General features: G+C 41.2%; 1 protein-coding gene across 1 annotated transcript; it reads left to right on the top strand.

Moving 5' to 3' along the window:
- Positions 1-41: 41 nt before the first annotated feature.
- htra3a (HtrA serine peptidase 3a) lies at positions 42-18,554 on the top strand. The gene is given in 10 exon segments (XM_077523731.1): positions 42-54; positions 120-164; positions 167-616; positions 1,324-1,414; positions 2,269-2,491; positions 4,101-4,295; positions 4,403-4,435; positions 4,607-4,745; positions 4,836-4,903; positions 18,399-18,554. Coding segments are annotated over 10 exon segments (1,413 nt in total).
- Positions 18,555-19,225: the final 671 nt, after the last annotated feature.

A 19,225-nucleotide genomic window follows, 5' to 3' on the forward strand; every position in this document is an offset into this window, starting at 1 on the left:
TATTTTGGATTCTAAGTCCAGAAGAGTCAAATACCTCACTCATGAACCTCACTGGTGGGTTGGGTTGTTGTCGCCCTCCTGTAAACTGCGCCCATTATATTTGCAAGTTTCTAATTCAGTGATATCGAGTCTGCAGACATTTTTCCTGCAGCTTGAGAACTTGATATATTTTGTATTTCACTCTGATTAATGTCGGTGTCACACAGCATCTTCAGCATGAATCTGCAGCAACTTTTATTTACAGCAGCCTTTCTCTGTGCTCTCAACCTCACCGGAGCCGTAGACCGTGTCAGCTGCCATCCACGCTGCGACCCGAGATCCTGTCCGAGCCCCATTTGTGCCACCGGAAACGTCCTGGATCGATGCAACTGCTGCACGGTGTGCGCTCCCGGAGATGATGGCGAGGTCGACCCCTGCATCCGCAATCCACCCGTACCCTGCAGGGACGGCATGGTGTGCGCACGACGAGGCTCCAAGGGGGTCTGCCGCTGTAAGGTGGGAAACGATGGGAAAACGTATGGGAATGTTTGCAAGATGAGAGCCTCCAACCGCAAGAGGAAGGGGAAACCTGCAGTTCGAAAAGTGCACGATGGACCGTTTGCCCTTTCAAGTGCAGGCAAGCAGTTGTTTGTTATCCTATGCGCTTTACTAGTAGCCTTATCTATTGCTAGTAATGGTTTCCACTAGACATCTAATTTCTGCAAATTAATAGAAAGAAAGGGGCGGGTGCACACTGAAAAAGGGGGTAGTGATATTTATTTGATAAAGCTTATAGTAAAGGTTGATGTACTCAGAAATTATAAGTACATTTCACAAGAATTTCTGATGGGAAAAACTTTACTAGATTTTTTCCAAGTAAATATCAATTCACATTTTTTTCAATGCACTAGAGCAGGGGTGGGCAAACTCGGTCCTCAAGGGCCGGGTCCTGCAGGTTTTGGAGGTTTCCTTCTTCCAACACAAGCTGATTCCAATCAACAGGATTGTTATCAGGCTTATGCAGAGCTAGCTGATGAGCTGATCATATATCACCTGTGTTGGAGAAGGGAAACATCCAAAACCTGCAGGACTCCGGCCCTCGAGGACCGAGTTAGCCCATCCTTGCACTAGAACAACCTCATCGTAGCACCAAATTGTGGACCCCAACCCAGCAGCCTACCCTAATAATTACAGTAGCCTACACAAATTAAATTACCGGTAATCATTTATATCATAACATATCCTAATTTTGGGTAATGAATGATGCATATAATTTGTGTTGCATGGACTGTGGGTTAATGCATGTAAATATTAACATTTTGACTGATAGGTATGTCAGTATAGGTACCAGCAGCCCTCGCTACAAGTTCAACTTCATCGCTGATGTGGTGGAGAAAACAGCACCAGCCGTTGTCCATATTGAGTTGTTCCTAAGGTGTGTGCATTTATAGGCCGACACTAAATTGTATTGTCTAATTGTAAATTGTCACTTCTTCTGTGTCATGACTAGGGTCATGCAAGGGTTGTCTTTACTGTCATGACAAGGGTCATGGAAGGTTTATGCTTACTGTCATGACTATGGTCATGTAAGGGTTATGTTATGCTTACTGTCGTGACTAGGGTCATACAAGGGTTATGTTTACTGTTGTGACTAGGGTCATGAAAGGATTATGCTTACTGTCATGACTAGGATCATGCAAGGGTTATGTTTACTGTCATGACTAGGGTCATGCAAGGGTTATGTTTGGGTCATGACCGTGAGGTCAACTGTCTTTTTTGAACTGATGTAACCAGCATCTAGTTTCAACTGGTAAGACGCTATGTGATGTCAGAAGCTATGTGATGTCAAGAATCTTTAATCTCTTTATCTGGTCAACAGCCAATCAGATAATTCCATGTCAGTCCTGTTACCCACATGTCTAGCCACAACCAATCTGATCGATTTGCTGTCTTTATAAGCCTGTCTGAGAAGGGTGTGTTTTTGTCGGATTATTACCTCTGTTCATCTGTGCACCTCCACAGCCCAAGTTAGCTTAGCGTCTCGTGATTCTCGATACATTCTCGTTTCTCGTCTAGTCAAGTTTGTTCTACGCCTCTCGATGTTATGCGAATAAAGAGTTACAATCTTATTTGTGTCTGCGTTTTTGGGATCCAACTCCAGAACATAACATTCTGGGCTATACAAATTTCTGCCGTACTGTTGAAATGCATAAATATTTCAAAAATATTTGACTCCGTTTGTATACATTTTCCATCATTATCCCTTTCCCATTTTTATTCCTTCACCAGGCATCCTCTCTTCGGCCACCACATACATCTTTCCAGTGGCTCGGGGTTCATTGTGACCCCCTCCGGCTTGATCATAACCAACGCTCACGTGATAACCACCAGCGTCGTGGTGATGGGGCAGCTCCAGTTGCATGTTCAGCTCCGTGATGGTGACGTGTACGAGGCTGTGGTCAGAGAAGTGGACAGGAAGTCTGACATTGCCACCATCAAGGTCAATCCTCAGGTAAAAGAAAACAGACTATTAAAGCCCCAGTGTGTAATAAGTGGCCACTAGATGTCACTATAGTATAGAATGCAGCCGAAGCGCAGGCATTTAGAAGCATGCACACTATGGTGACTCAGAGAGACTACACCCCGCAAGAATACCACCAATTCTTATTAGGTAAAAAGTAGTCAAGTTTTAGGTTCTTCCTCTTCTGTTTCATCATTTGGGTTTATCTTTTTTATGAAGAATCTCTCCAAAGGTGTTTGTTTTGTACAGTGGAACCTCTACTTACGAACGTCTCTTCATACGAAATTTTCGAGTTACGAAACGCCTCAACGGGAAAATATTGCCTCTTGTTACGAAAGAAATTTCTAGATACGAAAGGTAAAAATACATTACCTAACGCAACATACTTTCGGCTACGGCTATTTCCTACCATAGGTACCTATGAGCGTAAATAATAGATCGGTGTTTGTGCATCGTTCTGGCATCCCATTGGCTAAGAGGAACCTTTACCATAGGTATCTATGAGCGCATACTAGATCGGTGTCTATACAGCGTCCTCATCATTCATCCCGCGGCCCATGAGGTGATCAGAGTTTTTCGTAAATGTATGAACTAACGGCCAACAAATTTGTGCAAAAATTCAAACAATTGGTGATTGATGAAGGCACAGTAAGTTTTTAATTGCGACGAGACGGGCCTTTTTTTTTTTAAAAAAAGATGCCTCGCCATACCGGAAGTTTCCATGAAGTTTCAGAATTTGTTTAAAAGAATCGCCCAGAAAAAGTGTTCACCAGTCGGGTGTTTGCTCACTAAGATGATGTTTGCCTTGGACATTTCCGAAGGAATGTTTTTTTTTTTTTAAAAGAAAAAAAAGAAAAAAAAAGAAAACATCCATGGATCAGTTCTTTACAAAACACTAGGCAAAAAAACAAACAAACAAAAAAAACAACACCTCTGAGAGAGAACATGAACCAAAGAGGGCAAAAAACGATGAGGGCAGCAGTTAAAAAGGTAAATGACCATCATTTTTATTCTTTACTCTATTCTTTGTTATTTACATTATGCACAACTCTCATTTATTGTGCAATAATCTAATTGTAACATGTATTTGTTACATGTTTTGATGCATTTTTATGCTTTATAAAACATTTATGTCTGAATTTTGGGAGGCTTGGAACAGATTAGGGCATTTACATGGAAAATGCGTCTCTACTTACAACATTTTCTACTTAAGAACTTTCTTCCAGAACCAATTAATTTCGTAAGTAGAGGTACCACTGTACTCCATTTTGCTAGCTTGTGGGCTTCCGTTTTACGAGCGTACTATGTGCCCGAGACAAGTGCTTTTGACGTGTATAGACATTATGGATCAGTACTGGTTCATGCCCCAGTGGTTGGGGACCGCTAGTGTATAACGCTTCGTACTGCCAGGTTCTTCAAGTGGCTTGCTTGCAAGACATTCAGAAGGCTAACAGTACTGTGTCTATAAACAGCAGCACAGTAACACTGATGTGCGTGTTCTCACACCCATACTTCACATACTTCATCTTCCTTCCCACGTGTTATTTTTCCTCTTTTGCCTCTCAATGCTTACTTGAAGTGTGTCTTTATGTGTGAGCAGAAGAAGCTCCCTGTGCTGCCTTTGGGCCGTTCAACTGATCTGAGACCAGGTGAGTTTGTGGTGGCCATTGGCAGCCCTTTTGCCCTGCAGAACACGGTCACCACTGGCATCGTCAGCACAGCACAGAGGGATGGCAAGGAACTGGGCATCCATGATTCTGATATCGACTACATCCAGACTGACGCTATCATTAATGTTAGTGTACTCAAGACTCATTACATAACATGACATTGTGATTGTTTTCACACATGCCTGAATAATTACTGTGGTTGTCTCTCCCTTTTATATACTTATGTGGCAAGTATGGAAATTCTGGAGGGCCCCTTGTTAACTTGGTGAGTATTGTATGGGCCATTTCAGAAAGCCTGAATTCTACTGTAAATACAGACCCACACATTTGCGTAGGTAATGCAGCACTATAGAAAAGTGATAGATGATAATAATAGATGAAGGTATATGGTCACGTCCTCAGCACGTGATATCATACATGCTTGATTTTGTTTCAGGATGGGGAGGTGATCGGCATCAACACTCTGAAAGTGACAGCAGGCATCTCCTTTGCCATACCCTCGGATCGAATTAGACGTTTTCTTGCAGAGTCACATACTAAATATTCCTATGAGTCCAATTCTGAAGAGAGCCAAGGTAAGAAATACCGGTAAATTACATTTGAAGAGTTTAATCAGTTCCTAATGGAGTCAGTATATTGCATCAATTTCATCTCCTTTGTGACAGATACCAATACACCTTCAAATGGGTTGACAGAGATGGTAGAGTCAGAAGCAGGTGAAATCCACACGCCTGTAACGTCCGTTTGGTCCTTAAGCATTTACTAATTGATTACTGTATGTGTTCTCAGGGCTTTTTGGCGGGAGAGATGTTTATTAGGCATTTGAGTGCTCACATTTACCCTCAGTCAACGTCATTAAAAACTTCAAAATCAAACTCAACATATTAAGTGAACGTCACTAAACCATAATTGGCCTAATAGAGTTGTGGTAATAGATATATTGTAGTTTATTTTCTTATTGGAATATTTATAAAGTCCTTTTTTTTTTTAATGTTCCTGGTGTATTAAGGGTACTTTATACATACTGTTTTATATTTGCTTCTGTTGTGGAATATGTACTGAATATGAAGATTATGTATGAAGTAAGACCTTTTTATAAACCTGATATGGGTTTCCTTGATCTTTCCTGCACACAATTGTTTTTACATTCTTTTTGTCTATGTGTGAATAAAAATCAATCATATGTATATATTTACTAGGGGTGTGAATTGCCTCGTACCTGACGATTCGATCCGTATCGCGATTCATAGGTCACGATTCGATTCGATACCGATTAATCCCGATATGAATTTACAAGTGGATTGTTGCAATTTTTTTTACTCAAATTTAGAAAATATCATTCAGTAAACTTATACACTGTAAGATTTGTATGAAAATGTATTATTTATTGATCTGAAAGTTCAGTCTTATAACTGTAAGCCACTGTATTAACAAACAGGTTGTAACATTTTTCATGTTTGAACAGCGTTGAAATAAAATATTAAGGCTTAATGTTCCATTGATATAACATCTTCCATGCTTAAGGTGTAAAAGTTAGACGTTTTGTTGAATATTTTTCCATCAAAAATGGATGTTAAAAAATCGATTCGGCTGCCTATTGAATCGATTCAAGAATTGCGTGCTGTAGTATCGCAATATATTGCCGAATCGATTTTTTTTTTAACACCCCTAATATTTACCCTTGATATTTCCTTACAACACAACAAAAAATAACATGTTTTTTTATTTTATTTTATTTTTTGCTGTATGTATTTTCTACACCTGGATTTTGCAGCATTACCCGTATGTTTGCATGCTTCAGTGTAGCAGCAGCATGGAAATATCGCAAGTCAGATTTTCCTGATGTCAGCAAATCTGTCTCACAGTTGAGAGGTCGGTTCAAATCTCAACTCAGGCCTTTCTGTGTTTAGTTTGTGTGTTCCCACCAAGTTGATGTGGATTTTCTCCAGATACTTCCTCCCATATTCCAAAAACTTGCATGTTAGCTGAATCGTCTAAAATCAACCCTAATGAGGACAAGCACCATAGAAAATGGATGGATTTTGAAAAGGGATTAACTTGATGTATTTTTTTTACATGTATTTTGAGATAAAATTAATGCATGATTTGAAAAAAAAAATATGTTTTTTTGCAATGTAGCCTATGATTTGTTTTTAAATTCTGGCATATGGAGCAAAGTCTACGTATCCATATACAGTCTCTGGCAAATGGCACATGATTACAGTATGTGAAGTTTATCTGAAGTGCAGTTTTTGTGTGTGTGTGTGTGTGTGTGTGTGTGTGGGTGTTTTTTTTTTTTTTTTTTTTTTTTTTTTTTTTTTTTTTTAACTTTGAGGGGATGTTGCCACCGTCACCAGAAAGGGTTTGAGGCAGTGGCGGCGGCTCGTCAACAGAGGGCACCAGTGTACTGTCCCATCTCTAAAAACGGTCACCACATTACTTTTCTTGAAGACACCCTCGCCTCACCCCACCCAAATAATGAACTCTTTTACTGCCAAACGTGATCCAAAAAGACAACCCCAGGCAGCCGATTTTGAGCATTTTCACTCATCTTTCAAACAGAATATTGGGCACTATGACTACGTAAACATGGTGGATTCCATTTGAAGGACTGGATTCCATTCTCTCATTAGGAAAAAAGAAAAACAAAGTATGATTATACCTTATTCCGTTCTTAAGTATAATCACCATTTGAAAATAGGTAATTTGAGTGACATTGAGCAAAAATTGAAAAGATGAGACAAAAAGCTTTTTGTGAAATGATATGATATGAAATGATTTTCTGCACAACAGTGACTTTGACACTAATATTTTTTGTTTAGTGACGTTCTGTGAATTAGATTTAATGTGACAAACGCTTTATTCATTTGCAATAGCTTTGAAAACATATCTCCTAAGATCCGACATGTTTTCATGTAATTTGATTCACGGGAGACCATTGAAAATGGATACAATGCTTATTCATGAAACCAGAACTGCACAAGACGTTGCGGTGCCCATTGGGAAAAAACAAACAAACAAACAAACAAACAAACAAACAAACAAACAAAAACACAGTTGACGTCAATTTACGTGATTGGCAGAACTCGTTGGGATTTCCGTTAACGTTAATTACCGTTCTTGGCAGGAAAAGAGTTAACTATAATACAAATATTTGATCTGTGAGTGAGTGAGTAAGTGAGTGAGTGACATAAGAAAACAACAATAGCAACATACAAGGTTTGCAACTCAAAGGTAAGAGACACATATAACGCATCGTACGCTAGCTGTGTGCACTGTGAAGCTAAGCTAGGTAGTGTAGCTTGACAGTTTAGCTCACCACTACCTGGTAAAAGTTTCATGTCAGTCAAGCCTTTTATTGCGAAGATAATAAAGTAATAAATTAGATACACCAGAGACTGTAATAAGTCCGCCATATTTGATGTGGCAAGGGCCCGTAAACCAATGCACGCCAACTTTACTGAACTTCATGAAGTAACAACCTCCAGAATGCACAATGTTAATTCCGCTCATTCACCCATTTACACTAATACATTTGAGAAACTGATCGGCACAAAAAGCAACATGGGGTAAGATGAAACAATTTTTACTTATTTTGTTCTGGATTCAAGGAAGAACTACATAGAGACAAAATGAAAACAATCATATTCCTTTATTTCAGGATGTCTGCTATAAAATGAAATGATCAGAAAGAATGCATCTCTGACAAAGCTTCACAAAATAATGACCTTTAAAAAAAAATGGTATTGTGTCTCAATTTAAATCTGTTGATTATACGTTTTACTGTCCCACATAAGGCATATGTCAACTCAGTATTTATCGTCACAGTAACAGTCTAAGATACATTATTCGCTATAAGCACGCTTTCAAACGTTAGAAAAACAACAACATGCACTCTTGTAAATAATAAGCATATATACATTTATCTCATACTCTTGTTTAATCTGTATATATGTAAACGTATTGGCTGGCAACCAGATTAGGGTGTACACCGCCTACTGTCCGAAGCCAGCTGGGATAGGCTCCAGCACCCTCGTGACCCTTGTGAGGAGCAAGCGATTAAGAAAATGGATGGATGGATATGTAAATGTACTTTTTGTGTGTGGTAATTTTTTTTTCGAGTTAATATCTTTATATGTTACGATAAGGCGGAACGGTAGTCGAGTGGTTAGCACGTCCGCTTCCCAGTTCTGAGGTCTCCGGTTCGAGTCCAGGCTCGGACCTTCCTGGGTGGAGTTTGCATGTTCTCCCCGTGCCCGCGTGGGTCTTCTCCGGGTACTCCGGTCTCCTCCCACATTCCAAAGACATGCATGGCAGGTTAATTGGGCGCTCCGAATTGTCCCTAGGTGTGCGTGTGAGTGTGGATGGTTGTTCGTCTCTGTGTGCGCTGCGATTGGTTGGCAACCAGTCCAGGGTGTCCCCCGCCTACTGCCCAGAGCCAGCTGAGATAGGCGCCAGCAGCCCCCGCGACCCTTGTGAGGAATAAGCGGTCAAGGAAATGGATGGATGGATGTTACGATAATTGAGAAAATATATTATCACTCCAATATATGTTGTGACAGCAAGATTTTGTCGACTTACAACTTGCTTGAACAAAGTCATGACTTTAACTCAACATGCTTGAAATTTCGGCGACTGGACTAGACTTGCTTGACCCCACCCCCACAGTAATTTGGGAATTGTTTGAGACTTAAAGGATATGACTTGAGACTTGCATGTGACTTGCACATATCGCTGGCATCGGGCGAAACCTCAAAAGTCACAATTTGGTAAATTTCATATATTTTTGAAAATCTACCCTTTTGGTTAGTCCACACGTGTACCGTGTAGGTGTTTTTATGAATTATTGACCAATCTAAAGTGTTTCTCTCTTTGACGATGCCATGTTAATGGTTGAGTAAGCATGCAGTTTTGGGATCTCCTGAAAAGTGATGATTTTGGAGGTACAAGACTTTGGCCCGACACCAGCGATAGTCCTGCTTCTGCCCAGCTCATAAATGGCCTCAGTGATCCTAATCCTTTCAGTTTATTTGAAAAAGCATTGTGCCATGTCCCTGTTATCCACAATGTTGCATGTAAATTATAAAAACATAGAGGGGAGTAGTAGTGAGAAACCGTGGGGATCTGTTGATTATCCCACATTGGACAAATTGCTACCACATTGCCCAGTCGGACTTTCCATCTTATACTGTATGTCTCCCCTGAGGCAATACCGCAATGTGTGTGTGTGCTTCAAAACCTTTTGTGTGAGCATGTTTGTGGTGTTGTTCTTGGTATGGCAAAAGACATCTAATCATAGTGGAGCACCAGAGCAAACCTAGGAGACATAGGTTTGTCCTTCGAGAGACAAAACTCTTCCTTATTAAGATCCACGATATTTTTCCCCCCACATAACTTGACAGGTGAGATGTAAATATTTTAACCAGCCACAGCATAAGGGGCATCGCACAATCTAATAATACGCAGTTAAGAGTTGTATTTATTTATTGAAAACAGCAGTCTTAGGTTTGTTTTGGTTTCCACTGTCAGAGAGGCTTATTGCTGTAGATGTAGTTTGCAGTGGTGTGGGACTGATCTACATCTCTCATATTAGGTTAGGTTACCATCTTCATTATATGTGGAAGTTTGCCTCTCGGCTCAGATTTATGTATACACCGCCATCTAGAGACCAAAATGAGTACTGCGTAGGCATAGGTCCAATAAAAGCCCACTGCACAGTGCAATTCATCATTCCCAAAGTAACCAATAGATGGCATATTGGACGTGCAAACCACTTTCTGACGTGGCTATAACTCTGGAAGTCAAATTATACAGTTACTTCTTTCTCCATAAATCTGCTTCCAGGAAAGGATCACATTCACAAGCAGTGTGTCTGTGTGAAGTTGTGAAATCGATGCAGAGAATTATGTTGAAAATAATAAACACTCTTTGAGCTTTCATTTTATTGTCGTGGAGGAGTTTGTCTGTCTGTTTGTCTGTGACAGGGGTCACCAACGGGATACTCATGTGGTCCTCTGGTGCTACCTGGTACCTGTCTTGGTCTGCTCCAAAAATACATCACCAGTGTTGGGACATTGCAATTTTCTTGTCCCAGATAGTTTGGAACGTGTTGCAGCAAAAAAAAAAAAAAAAAAAAAAAAAAATCAAAGTTAATGATTATTTGCTAAAAACAATAAAATGTATCGTTTTGAACATTATCTTGTATTTGTAGTGTATTCAATTTAATATACAGTAGTTGAGCATGATTTGCAAATCATGCGTATTCGGTTTTTATTTATTTTTAACACAACACCCCAACTTCATTGGAATTGGGTTTGTAGAAGTGATTTAAAAAAAAAAAAATGTAAACACTGGAAGAGATTTATGGAAACAAACTGTTGCGTGTACAAGTAGTTATTTATCTGTTTCCTAATTATTATGAGTAGTGTAATCGTTAATATGATCAATATGATGTCTTTCCACAAATGAAAATTAGTACGGTAATAAAAACATGGTTAACAAAACAACAACAATAAAAACAGAGATAACTTGATCAATTTAAAACATTTTTGACATATTTTGTTTTAGCCATAAGTACAGGGAAATTCACATGCAAGAAAAATAGATAAGCATCATCCGGAAAGAGTAGAGGAAACGAGGAGTCAAAAACCAATGCCAAGTCATTAATATACAAGGAATAATAAAGGTCCCAGAATAGGACCATGTGGGAATCCACATGTAAGTGTGGCACGGTCTGATGACCATCCATTCATGCACATGAACTGGTCCCTACGGTGAATATAATTTGCAAAACATCCATCCATCTTCTTGACCGCTTATTCCTCACAAGGGTCGCGGGGGCTGCTGGCGCCTATCTCAGCTGGCTCTGTGTAGTAGGCGGGGGACACCCTGGACTGGTTGCCAACCAATCGCAGGGTACACAGAGACGAACAACCATCCACACTCACACGCACACCTAGGGACAATTCGGAGCGCCCAATTAACCTGCCATGCATGTCTTTGGAATGTGGGAGGAGACCGGAGTACCCGGAGAAGACCCCCGCGGGCACGGGGAGAACATGCAAACTCCACCCAGGAAGGTCCGAGCCTGGACTCGAACCGGAGACCTCAGAACTGGGAAGCGGACGTGCTAACCACTCGACTACAGTGCCACCATTTGCAAAACATGTATGAGTAATTCCACATAAAACATAATGTAACAGTTAAGTAAGATATAATCAACAGTGTTAAATGCTTTAGATAAAAAAAATAATCAGAGGGCAAATTCAGTTATTGTTTAATGCAGTATAAACTTGGTCAACAAATTGCAGTATAGCCATTTCAGCCAAGTAGTTTTTCTCCAAAACTCATACATACACACCATTATTCTATTCAAAACCACTCTCTCCAAAACCTTTTAGAAATATGTCTTTGACAAATGAATTTGGAAGAGATGCCCTGCGCTGGTCGCCAGCTAATCACAGGGCACATACGTACAGTACAGAAAATCAACCATTCATACTCACACCCCAAACCTAAGAAATGTAAGTCAGACATCCAGTCCACCGCCTCGCCCTGTAAACATCCAGAATATAAAAATGAGATTTACTTGCTCCAAATTATCAGTGCACCCAAAATACTGTCGTATATTTGATGTCAAAGTATTCATTTTGCTTTGAGCTAAACCATCTTTTCACAGTGAGACAAGCCAATGCTTTGCTTTGGTTTTGAACAAATTCCTCAAAACTGGATGGCCTCAGAATGACACGCACGCACGCACACGCAAGCACACATACTCGAGTGAGGCCAGAAATTCTTTTGTCAGAGCTCCGATATGACTAAATCCTGGGAGGCCTTCATCTGTTTCTCAACTCCTTTTTTTTTGGCAGACTGCTGACTCATGCTTTCTATGCCGCTATCTCTCTCTCTCCATACTGTCTCTGGCTCTCTTTCAAAACCTAATCATCTCTCTCCTAAACACCTCTTCCTTCAAGCATTTCGTAGGATTTGAAATTACTCAGTGACATTTTTATCATGTGACCTCTGTGTGGGCTGCGTGCATGCATTTGCATAAGCAATATTGTTGTAAGTGTTGGTTAAATTCATTAGATGTTCGTGTGGGTGTTGCAATGTGTTGGTAACGTGGGTTCATCTCTGCTGCCTGTGTAGTGAGCGGAGTGTTCTCCAACTAGTGTTCTTGCATTTTTTGTCCTGTCTTTTTCTTTTTTTGTCGGCTTTTTCTATCCCCAGACCAGGAACATATGACGTTCTTTGCCCGGCTGTATTTTTTTGTTGTAGTACTACTACTTCTTGGTAGACCCTCAAGGCACATTTATCAGAAGGCTCAAGACAAGAAACAGATGCAGAGATGACTCAAGAAAATATTTGGCAGACAGACCCATTACAAAAAAAGCGTTATCTTAACTCAAGAGGTGGGTGGTGATCGCTGAGGAAACAAAACATAGCTAACTAAACTGCAGTGACAATAATGGTTCAGATAATATAATAAACCCACACTGCTTTCTAGAAGGAAATATCTTTTCAACTTTAATCTCATATCATTGGTCTAAGGCACAGTTTTGGGAGTTTGGTATGTGCTATTCCACATGTTTTGCCCTTTGTATGAAAGGTACTGTAGGGAAAAAGAACACATTACCATGACCTTTACTTCCTAACTAGTCATGTGATTGTTGATAGATAATCCTTGTGGCTATATTATGTCGCTATATTGTATAGGCTGCAGCCAGGCAGGGCCGGACTGGGACTCATTTTCAGCCCTGAAGTTTCAGGGCTCAGACCGGCCCACTTTAGTCCACATTTTAACGAATATACACAATTTTACAGTTTGTTTATCAATGTAAAATAGATGAGCATTCCCTCCAACGATATTCATATTGCATTTGGTTAAAAATGTAATTTACAAGAACAAGGTCTTTGTTTATTTGAACAAGTATGTGAACCCAAAATGGGAAAAAAAAAGGACAAAAAAACAAAAAAACAAATGTACATTAAATGGGATAAGACATATTTTACACTTCACAAGACATACTTACCAAATAAACTCAAACCAACAAGATTAATTAAGGCAGCTAACACTGTACTTCCTGTTAATACTCTTATTTTGAAATGCGTTCTCACCACTTCTGGTGCACTACTGAGCTGACTGACACTAACTTGGAGGGCAACGGTAACCGTAGGAAACGTTCCCATCATGCTTTGTTGCTGTGACTAATACTTGTGATTGTATTTTGCCTCTTTAATGTGTTATTTTTTAACAGACAATGTTTAATATAGTTATATTGTTTCTATTTGTGGATAAAAGTTTTGCTACGTTTGATATTAAATTATTGTAACTTGGTGACACCCTTAGTAACAAAGGCAGGCTATAATGACCTGTAAGAGTGAGTGGAGTTACAGTTGCTTGACAACGTAAGATGACAAGGACACTTTATTTGTGGGCTGCTACCTGCATGATTTTGAAACAATGTATGGGCACCTGCCTGCTGATTCGTGCGAAATATAGGACAGGCCCACTGGGAATTGTGCCGCTCCTCCAGATGGCATTTTAGCATTGAGAAACGTATGGGAATTGAGGGGTCATTCTACCTTGCACTTAAACAATTGTGCTAGGGAACGTTTTGACATTCACATTAATTACATTAAGTTTGGAATTTTATTGATAGTATTTGCTGTTTGATTGGTAAGCAAGGCTTGAAATAAGCAGTTTTGCAGTTTGCAAGGCTTTTTTTTGAATGCCATTGTGAACAAAGCAAGTTAAAATACATATCAAATTGGCCTATCAAACGGTTCACTACAGCTCACCAATGTGGGACACGGATAGGAGATGTCTGGACTCTACTTTTAAAGTCATGAAGGCCATTATCTGTGATGTCAAGCATGTGCTCCACACCCAAACAGCCACAAGGAGAACAGTTCTGTCCAGTGTTTGTTTGCCTGGGGGTGTCGAGAGAGCGTGTTCTGGCATGGATGTGCATTGGCGGGCGTTTCGCCTTCTGATGTAAAGTGGTGGGAGCATGTACTGGAGGTCCCTAGGGCAGTGGGAGATGTGCATTTTGTAGAGGACTGTAACTGCGGCAACGTGTCTCCTGTGACTAAAGTTGTCGATGGATAGTGTTGTGCTGGCAGTGTCCTGCTAATTATGCCACACCAGCTAGTTAACAACTTCGGTTGACTACTGCTGCGGCAAAACACGTTGCAGCATTGCTCCTATTATGTGTGGGAAGCCGAATACTCTTGAGCTATTTGACTCTGCGGAGTGTGACATGAACGGAATGTAGCAAATCAAAGAAGTGCTCTGACTGACGAACAAGGAAGTGACTTGTCTTTAGTGTTGCCAGTTTACAGACATTGTCAGATTGTGTGACTTTTCTGACCATTCTTGTGCCAACGCCAACTATTGTCCTCAAGTCAGGAACAGGTCTTATTTTTTTTTTGTGCGGTGGAGGGAAGAGGGGAATTTTCCCTGGTAGATTTGTACGGTCAGCTAGCGCAGTTTTCTTGGCAAGCGGTCTGGCGTCCAATCTTTTTTGCACCATGGCACGTTTTTACGTAAAGACATATTTTGACAGACTGTCAAGGGCCGCGGCGTAGCCAGACCGAGATAACTATCTGTCATCCGCGAGTGTAGCTAGCCAAATCAAGCCAGCCGCCACAACGGTTGTTCATAGGTTACTCTATGCAATGCACAACTTCAAACTAAAAGTCTAATAGTGACATGGATATCAAAGCCTTTTTAGACTTTTATTATGAAATTGGCATTTGCTGTGGTAGCTAATTGAACTTCATGCTGACTAAGCTAATGTTACATTTGAGGAAGTTGGGAAGTCGTCAGATACATCCCACTTGGGTTCTCCCAGTTCCAACCTCAAAGCATTCGCGGCAAAGGTAAACAACAAAGATGGCTAAATGCGATAAATTGTTTGTCGTTCTGGTAAACGCAGTCATTCCAAATCACGTTACGTAAATCTATTTCAAATAACTATAATTAAAGTAAAAATGAACAAATATGAATAAATATATTTTTAAAATCTTGGAAATAATGTTTTGCGTTCACGGTCTGTCTCTCCATGGGGTTCGCCATTGTCGAGTGATGTCAGATTTAAACATGTCACTTCGCAACTCGGATGTACGAATTCAATAGCGGCGTTCGACGGCTCACTTCCTGGTATGAAGTCGGAAAAGTACAAATTCCCACTTTCCTCCAATCCATCATAACATACATGAATATTCTCAGGATAGTGCCTATGTTTGCACCCCTGATTATATCCATCCATCCATCCATCCATCCATCCATCCATCCATTTTCTTGACCGCTTATTCCTCACAAGGGTCGCGAGGGTTGCTGGAGCCTATCTCAGCTGTCTTTGGGCAGTAGACGGGGGACTGCTGGACTGGTTGGCAGCCAATCGCAGCCCCTGATTATAGTTGTATATAAAAAATGCTAACTAAGAGCTACAATTGTGCTTGAAAGTTTGTATACCCTTAGACTATGTTAACCTATGAGCACAACTGTAAATGTACAAAAGCTAAACATCATTTAATGACACAAAATGCTATGAATCATAACCAAAATTCACATGCACATCTCATGTTAACTTCATTGTCTAAAACAGTATTTTTGATTTCATAGGCATTAGAACTTTTTATCATACAGTGTGTTCATAACTTTCAAGCATGTGCTATGAGCATTAAGGAAAATAGTTTAGTTTTTTGTATGCTAAAAAGAAAGGGCCATAAATGGCCCATGGGCCGAACTTTGGATACCCCTGATGTATACTGGAAATAGATAGCGAGACAGTATAAGAGTCCAATTTTCAATACCAGCAGCAAACATAGAGCATTGTACATGTTATTGTTTTCATCTTAAATTAGCATCACACAGCCTCTCCACAGCCAGACTCACTCCTCCACTGTCAGCACGTGACTGGGAGGGATGCAGCGAGGGAGAGGGAGGCAGGGCGGGCGAGCGAGAGTGACAGCGAGCGTGGCTGAAAACGAGTGCGTCTGTGTATGTCTGCACATGTGAGTTGGGGGTTCATGCGCAGAGCGTTTGCGCAGCCAGACCTGCTTACACACCCAACACTCATCTAAGGCTATTAGTGTCGATCAACCCCCCCCCTCCGCCCCCGCTTCCCCCATCCCTCCCACATGACAATCACAGCTTCCCAACCCCTCACTCTTGGCTCTGATTCGGCCTTGAGCGGACACGTCAGGGCGCTCCTGTAAAAATAAATAAAAATAAATAAAAAGCGTGACTCAGGTGTGAGGGCTGCTAGAGTGATTTGCATGCGGGGCAGGTGGACGGCGTGAAATCATTCTCAGGCAACGGACTAAAGTGATGCATGAGTTCCATATTTTGGTGGCGACCGTGGGAATTGCGCGGTTATGTAATGGCCCGGCATACTTAGCATATGCATCGAGTCATACAGCCATGGGCAGTTTGTTGGGTGGACTCCTCGCCGTCCTAACAGCATTTCTTAAGTGCTTGTGCCATCAGCATTGTGTTGCTTGCGTAACCGCATCCACGGTTCTGAGAACCCAGAGGAAGCATGTGACCACAGAGAGGGTTCCTTCCCACTGAGGGGAGGGTATTTCTTGTGATCCCCTCATTCCCCCCCTATATTTTTCTTCTCAGCAACAAAGGGAGTTGTTTAGAGTTAGACTGGTATTCTTTTTCCCGGGCCGATACCGATATCGATTATCGGCAGTCAAAGAGGCCGATAACCGATATTTAAAGCCGCTTTTCATTTGCAGAAAAAAAAAACTCTAGCACTTGCCTGCTTAAATGCCTTTACGCACGTTTGTTAAACAGCTTTCGGGATTTGCAACATGTTAAAGGTGGATTCAAGTATTTTTTCATCGCCGCGTCTTCCGGGTGGATCATCATAACGATTGTTTCTCGATCCTGTCAGTCTGCGTAATGACTAGGGGTGTGCCAAAAAATCGATTCATAAAAGAATCGAGATTCTCAAGGGGAAAAGGCTGTTGTAGCCCACATGCTGTTTTTGTGGAAAAAGGCACTTACAATACAAAATTGACAAATGTTTAAACAAAACAAAAAAAAGACACTTTAATGTCTTTATTTGTCATTTTGTCTTGCAAAGCAGACTGGAGTAGATCATGACAATGTTGTGCATATCTGTAAATTGAAGCAGAAATCATTTGTCAATCAAATAATTTTGAATCGAAAATCGTTTGAATCGAAAATCGGGAATCGATTCTGAATCGAATCGTAGACCCAAAAATCGTAATCGAATCGAATCGTGAGACAGTCAAAGATTCCCAGCCCTAGTAACGACGTCATGCGTGCTCGTTCCTAGCCGCCCATGCGCACTTCGAGTGTTTGCAGCATGTAGCTAGCTTTGTGTAGTGAGCTTTGGATTCAGCAATTAATCGTTGTAGCTCCATTGAGCTGACCGCATACTTTGAAAATAGCTGAGAGCCGCAAGAGGACAGCCGTATGAAGCGAGGCCGGCTGCAGAGACTGATAAAGATGATGATGAAGATCAGCTCGCACGTTACCAACATTTGAGAGGGGTTTCCCCCGGATGAGCAAGAGAGCTGGTAGGATGGTCTTTCGCATGCGCAGTTTGTTAAACGGGACCAGTTCAGGGTGTACCCCGCCTATTGCCCGAAGTCAGCTGGGATTGGCTCCAGCACCCCTGCGTCTCTTGTGAGGATAAGCGACTAAGAAAATGGATGGATGGCCATAAAGGAACGTGCATGCACTCACTCACTGCTTACTTTTATCAATAGTTCCTAACTGTTAGCTTGCGCGAAATATCCCAAATATCCGCTAATTTGCGAGCTAACGGTTAGCTTAACCCGCACACTAATCCCAAATTAATTAATTTAAGTTAATTAATTTGAGTTAATTTTAGTTAATTCTTGAGCTAGCAGTTAGCTCACGGGCTAACTCTTAACCCACTAACTCCCAAATAGCCATTAATTTGCGAGCTAGCGGTTAGCTTGTGGGCTAACCGTTAGCCCATACAATACTCCCAAATAGCAGATAATTCATGAGCTTGCGGTTAGCTCGCGGGCTAACTGTTAGCCCGCACGTTAACTCCCAAATAGCCGCTAATACGCGAGCTAATGCATTGTCAACTAGCGGGGGTAGCTTTATTAATATAGGTTATTTGATTAATCCACAACTTAGTAGGTTTAACTGCACACCGGCCCGATAGCCCGTCTGCATTTGATTCTCTTTTCTGCATGTGAGCATCTAGAGAAGAGCCGAGCTTTCGCTGCTGATTGCTAGAACTGTACGAGCAACCAATCAGATGGTGCTGTGGGTGGGCCAATGCTGCAGGGAGTCAAAAGCCACTGACTCAGAGTTTATGGAGGAGAAAAGCGCCCATCAGAGCAAAGATAACAGTTTTTAATTTATCAGCCATCAGCGCCGATTATCGTCCGGGCCGATTATTGGTCTATACGTAGAGCTTTCCCTACAAAAATAAAAGGGAAAGACTAAATCTGATAGCAGCCTGTTAATGACTGCATATAAATGGCACCCTAAGGGAGGACCAGAGGGAAAAAATATCTGGGCAGGTTCTTGGTAAGGCGCTTCATATCCACCAACAATCATATAGCGTGTGTGCTACATACTGTACCATAAGAAACAACCTGCACCAACAGTCACATGCTCAAGCACGCTCCCACTTGCATGCTTGAGGTGATGCACGAGCTCAGCGCACGTCGTTGCGAAACCAAACGCTCTCTTCAGTGCCAAAAGAAGGAGCACAGATTGATGTGTGATGTTGATATTCGGGATATATGAGCACACGTTGGCAAGCGGTTAGTTCGACGCTAATCATCGCTAAAGGGGATGAAGTTCAAAGAGTTGTGAGCCCACTAGAGATTTTGCGTTGCCACGGAAACGAGCGTGTTTCCATTTTTCACCTGCTGTTTCCTGAACTCGATCTGTCAGCATGGTCACGCTTATGTTGTCACCAGGTTTTCATGTTTTATTTAATTGAGGCATGTGAAGAATGTTCGATCCCACTTTTTTGTCAGATCGATATCAGTATGTAACTATTCAACTCTTTAGTAGTCA

This window comes from Festucalex cinctus, chromosome 6, assembly GCF_051991245.1.
Source record: "Festucalex cinctus isolate MCC-2025b chromosome 6, RoL_Fcin_1.0, whole genome shotgun sequence".
In the NCBI taxonomy this organism is placed as follows: Eukaryota; Metazoa; Chordata; class Actinopteri; order Syngnathiformes; family Syngnathidae; genus Festucalex; species Festucalex cinctus.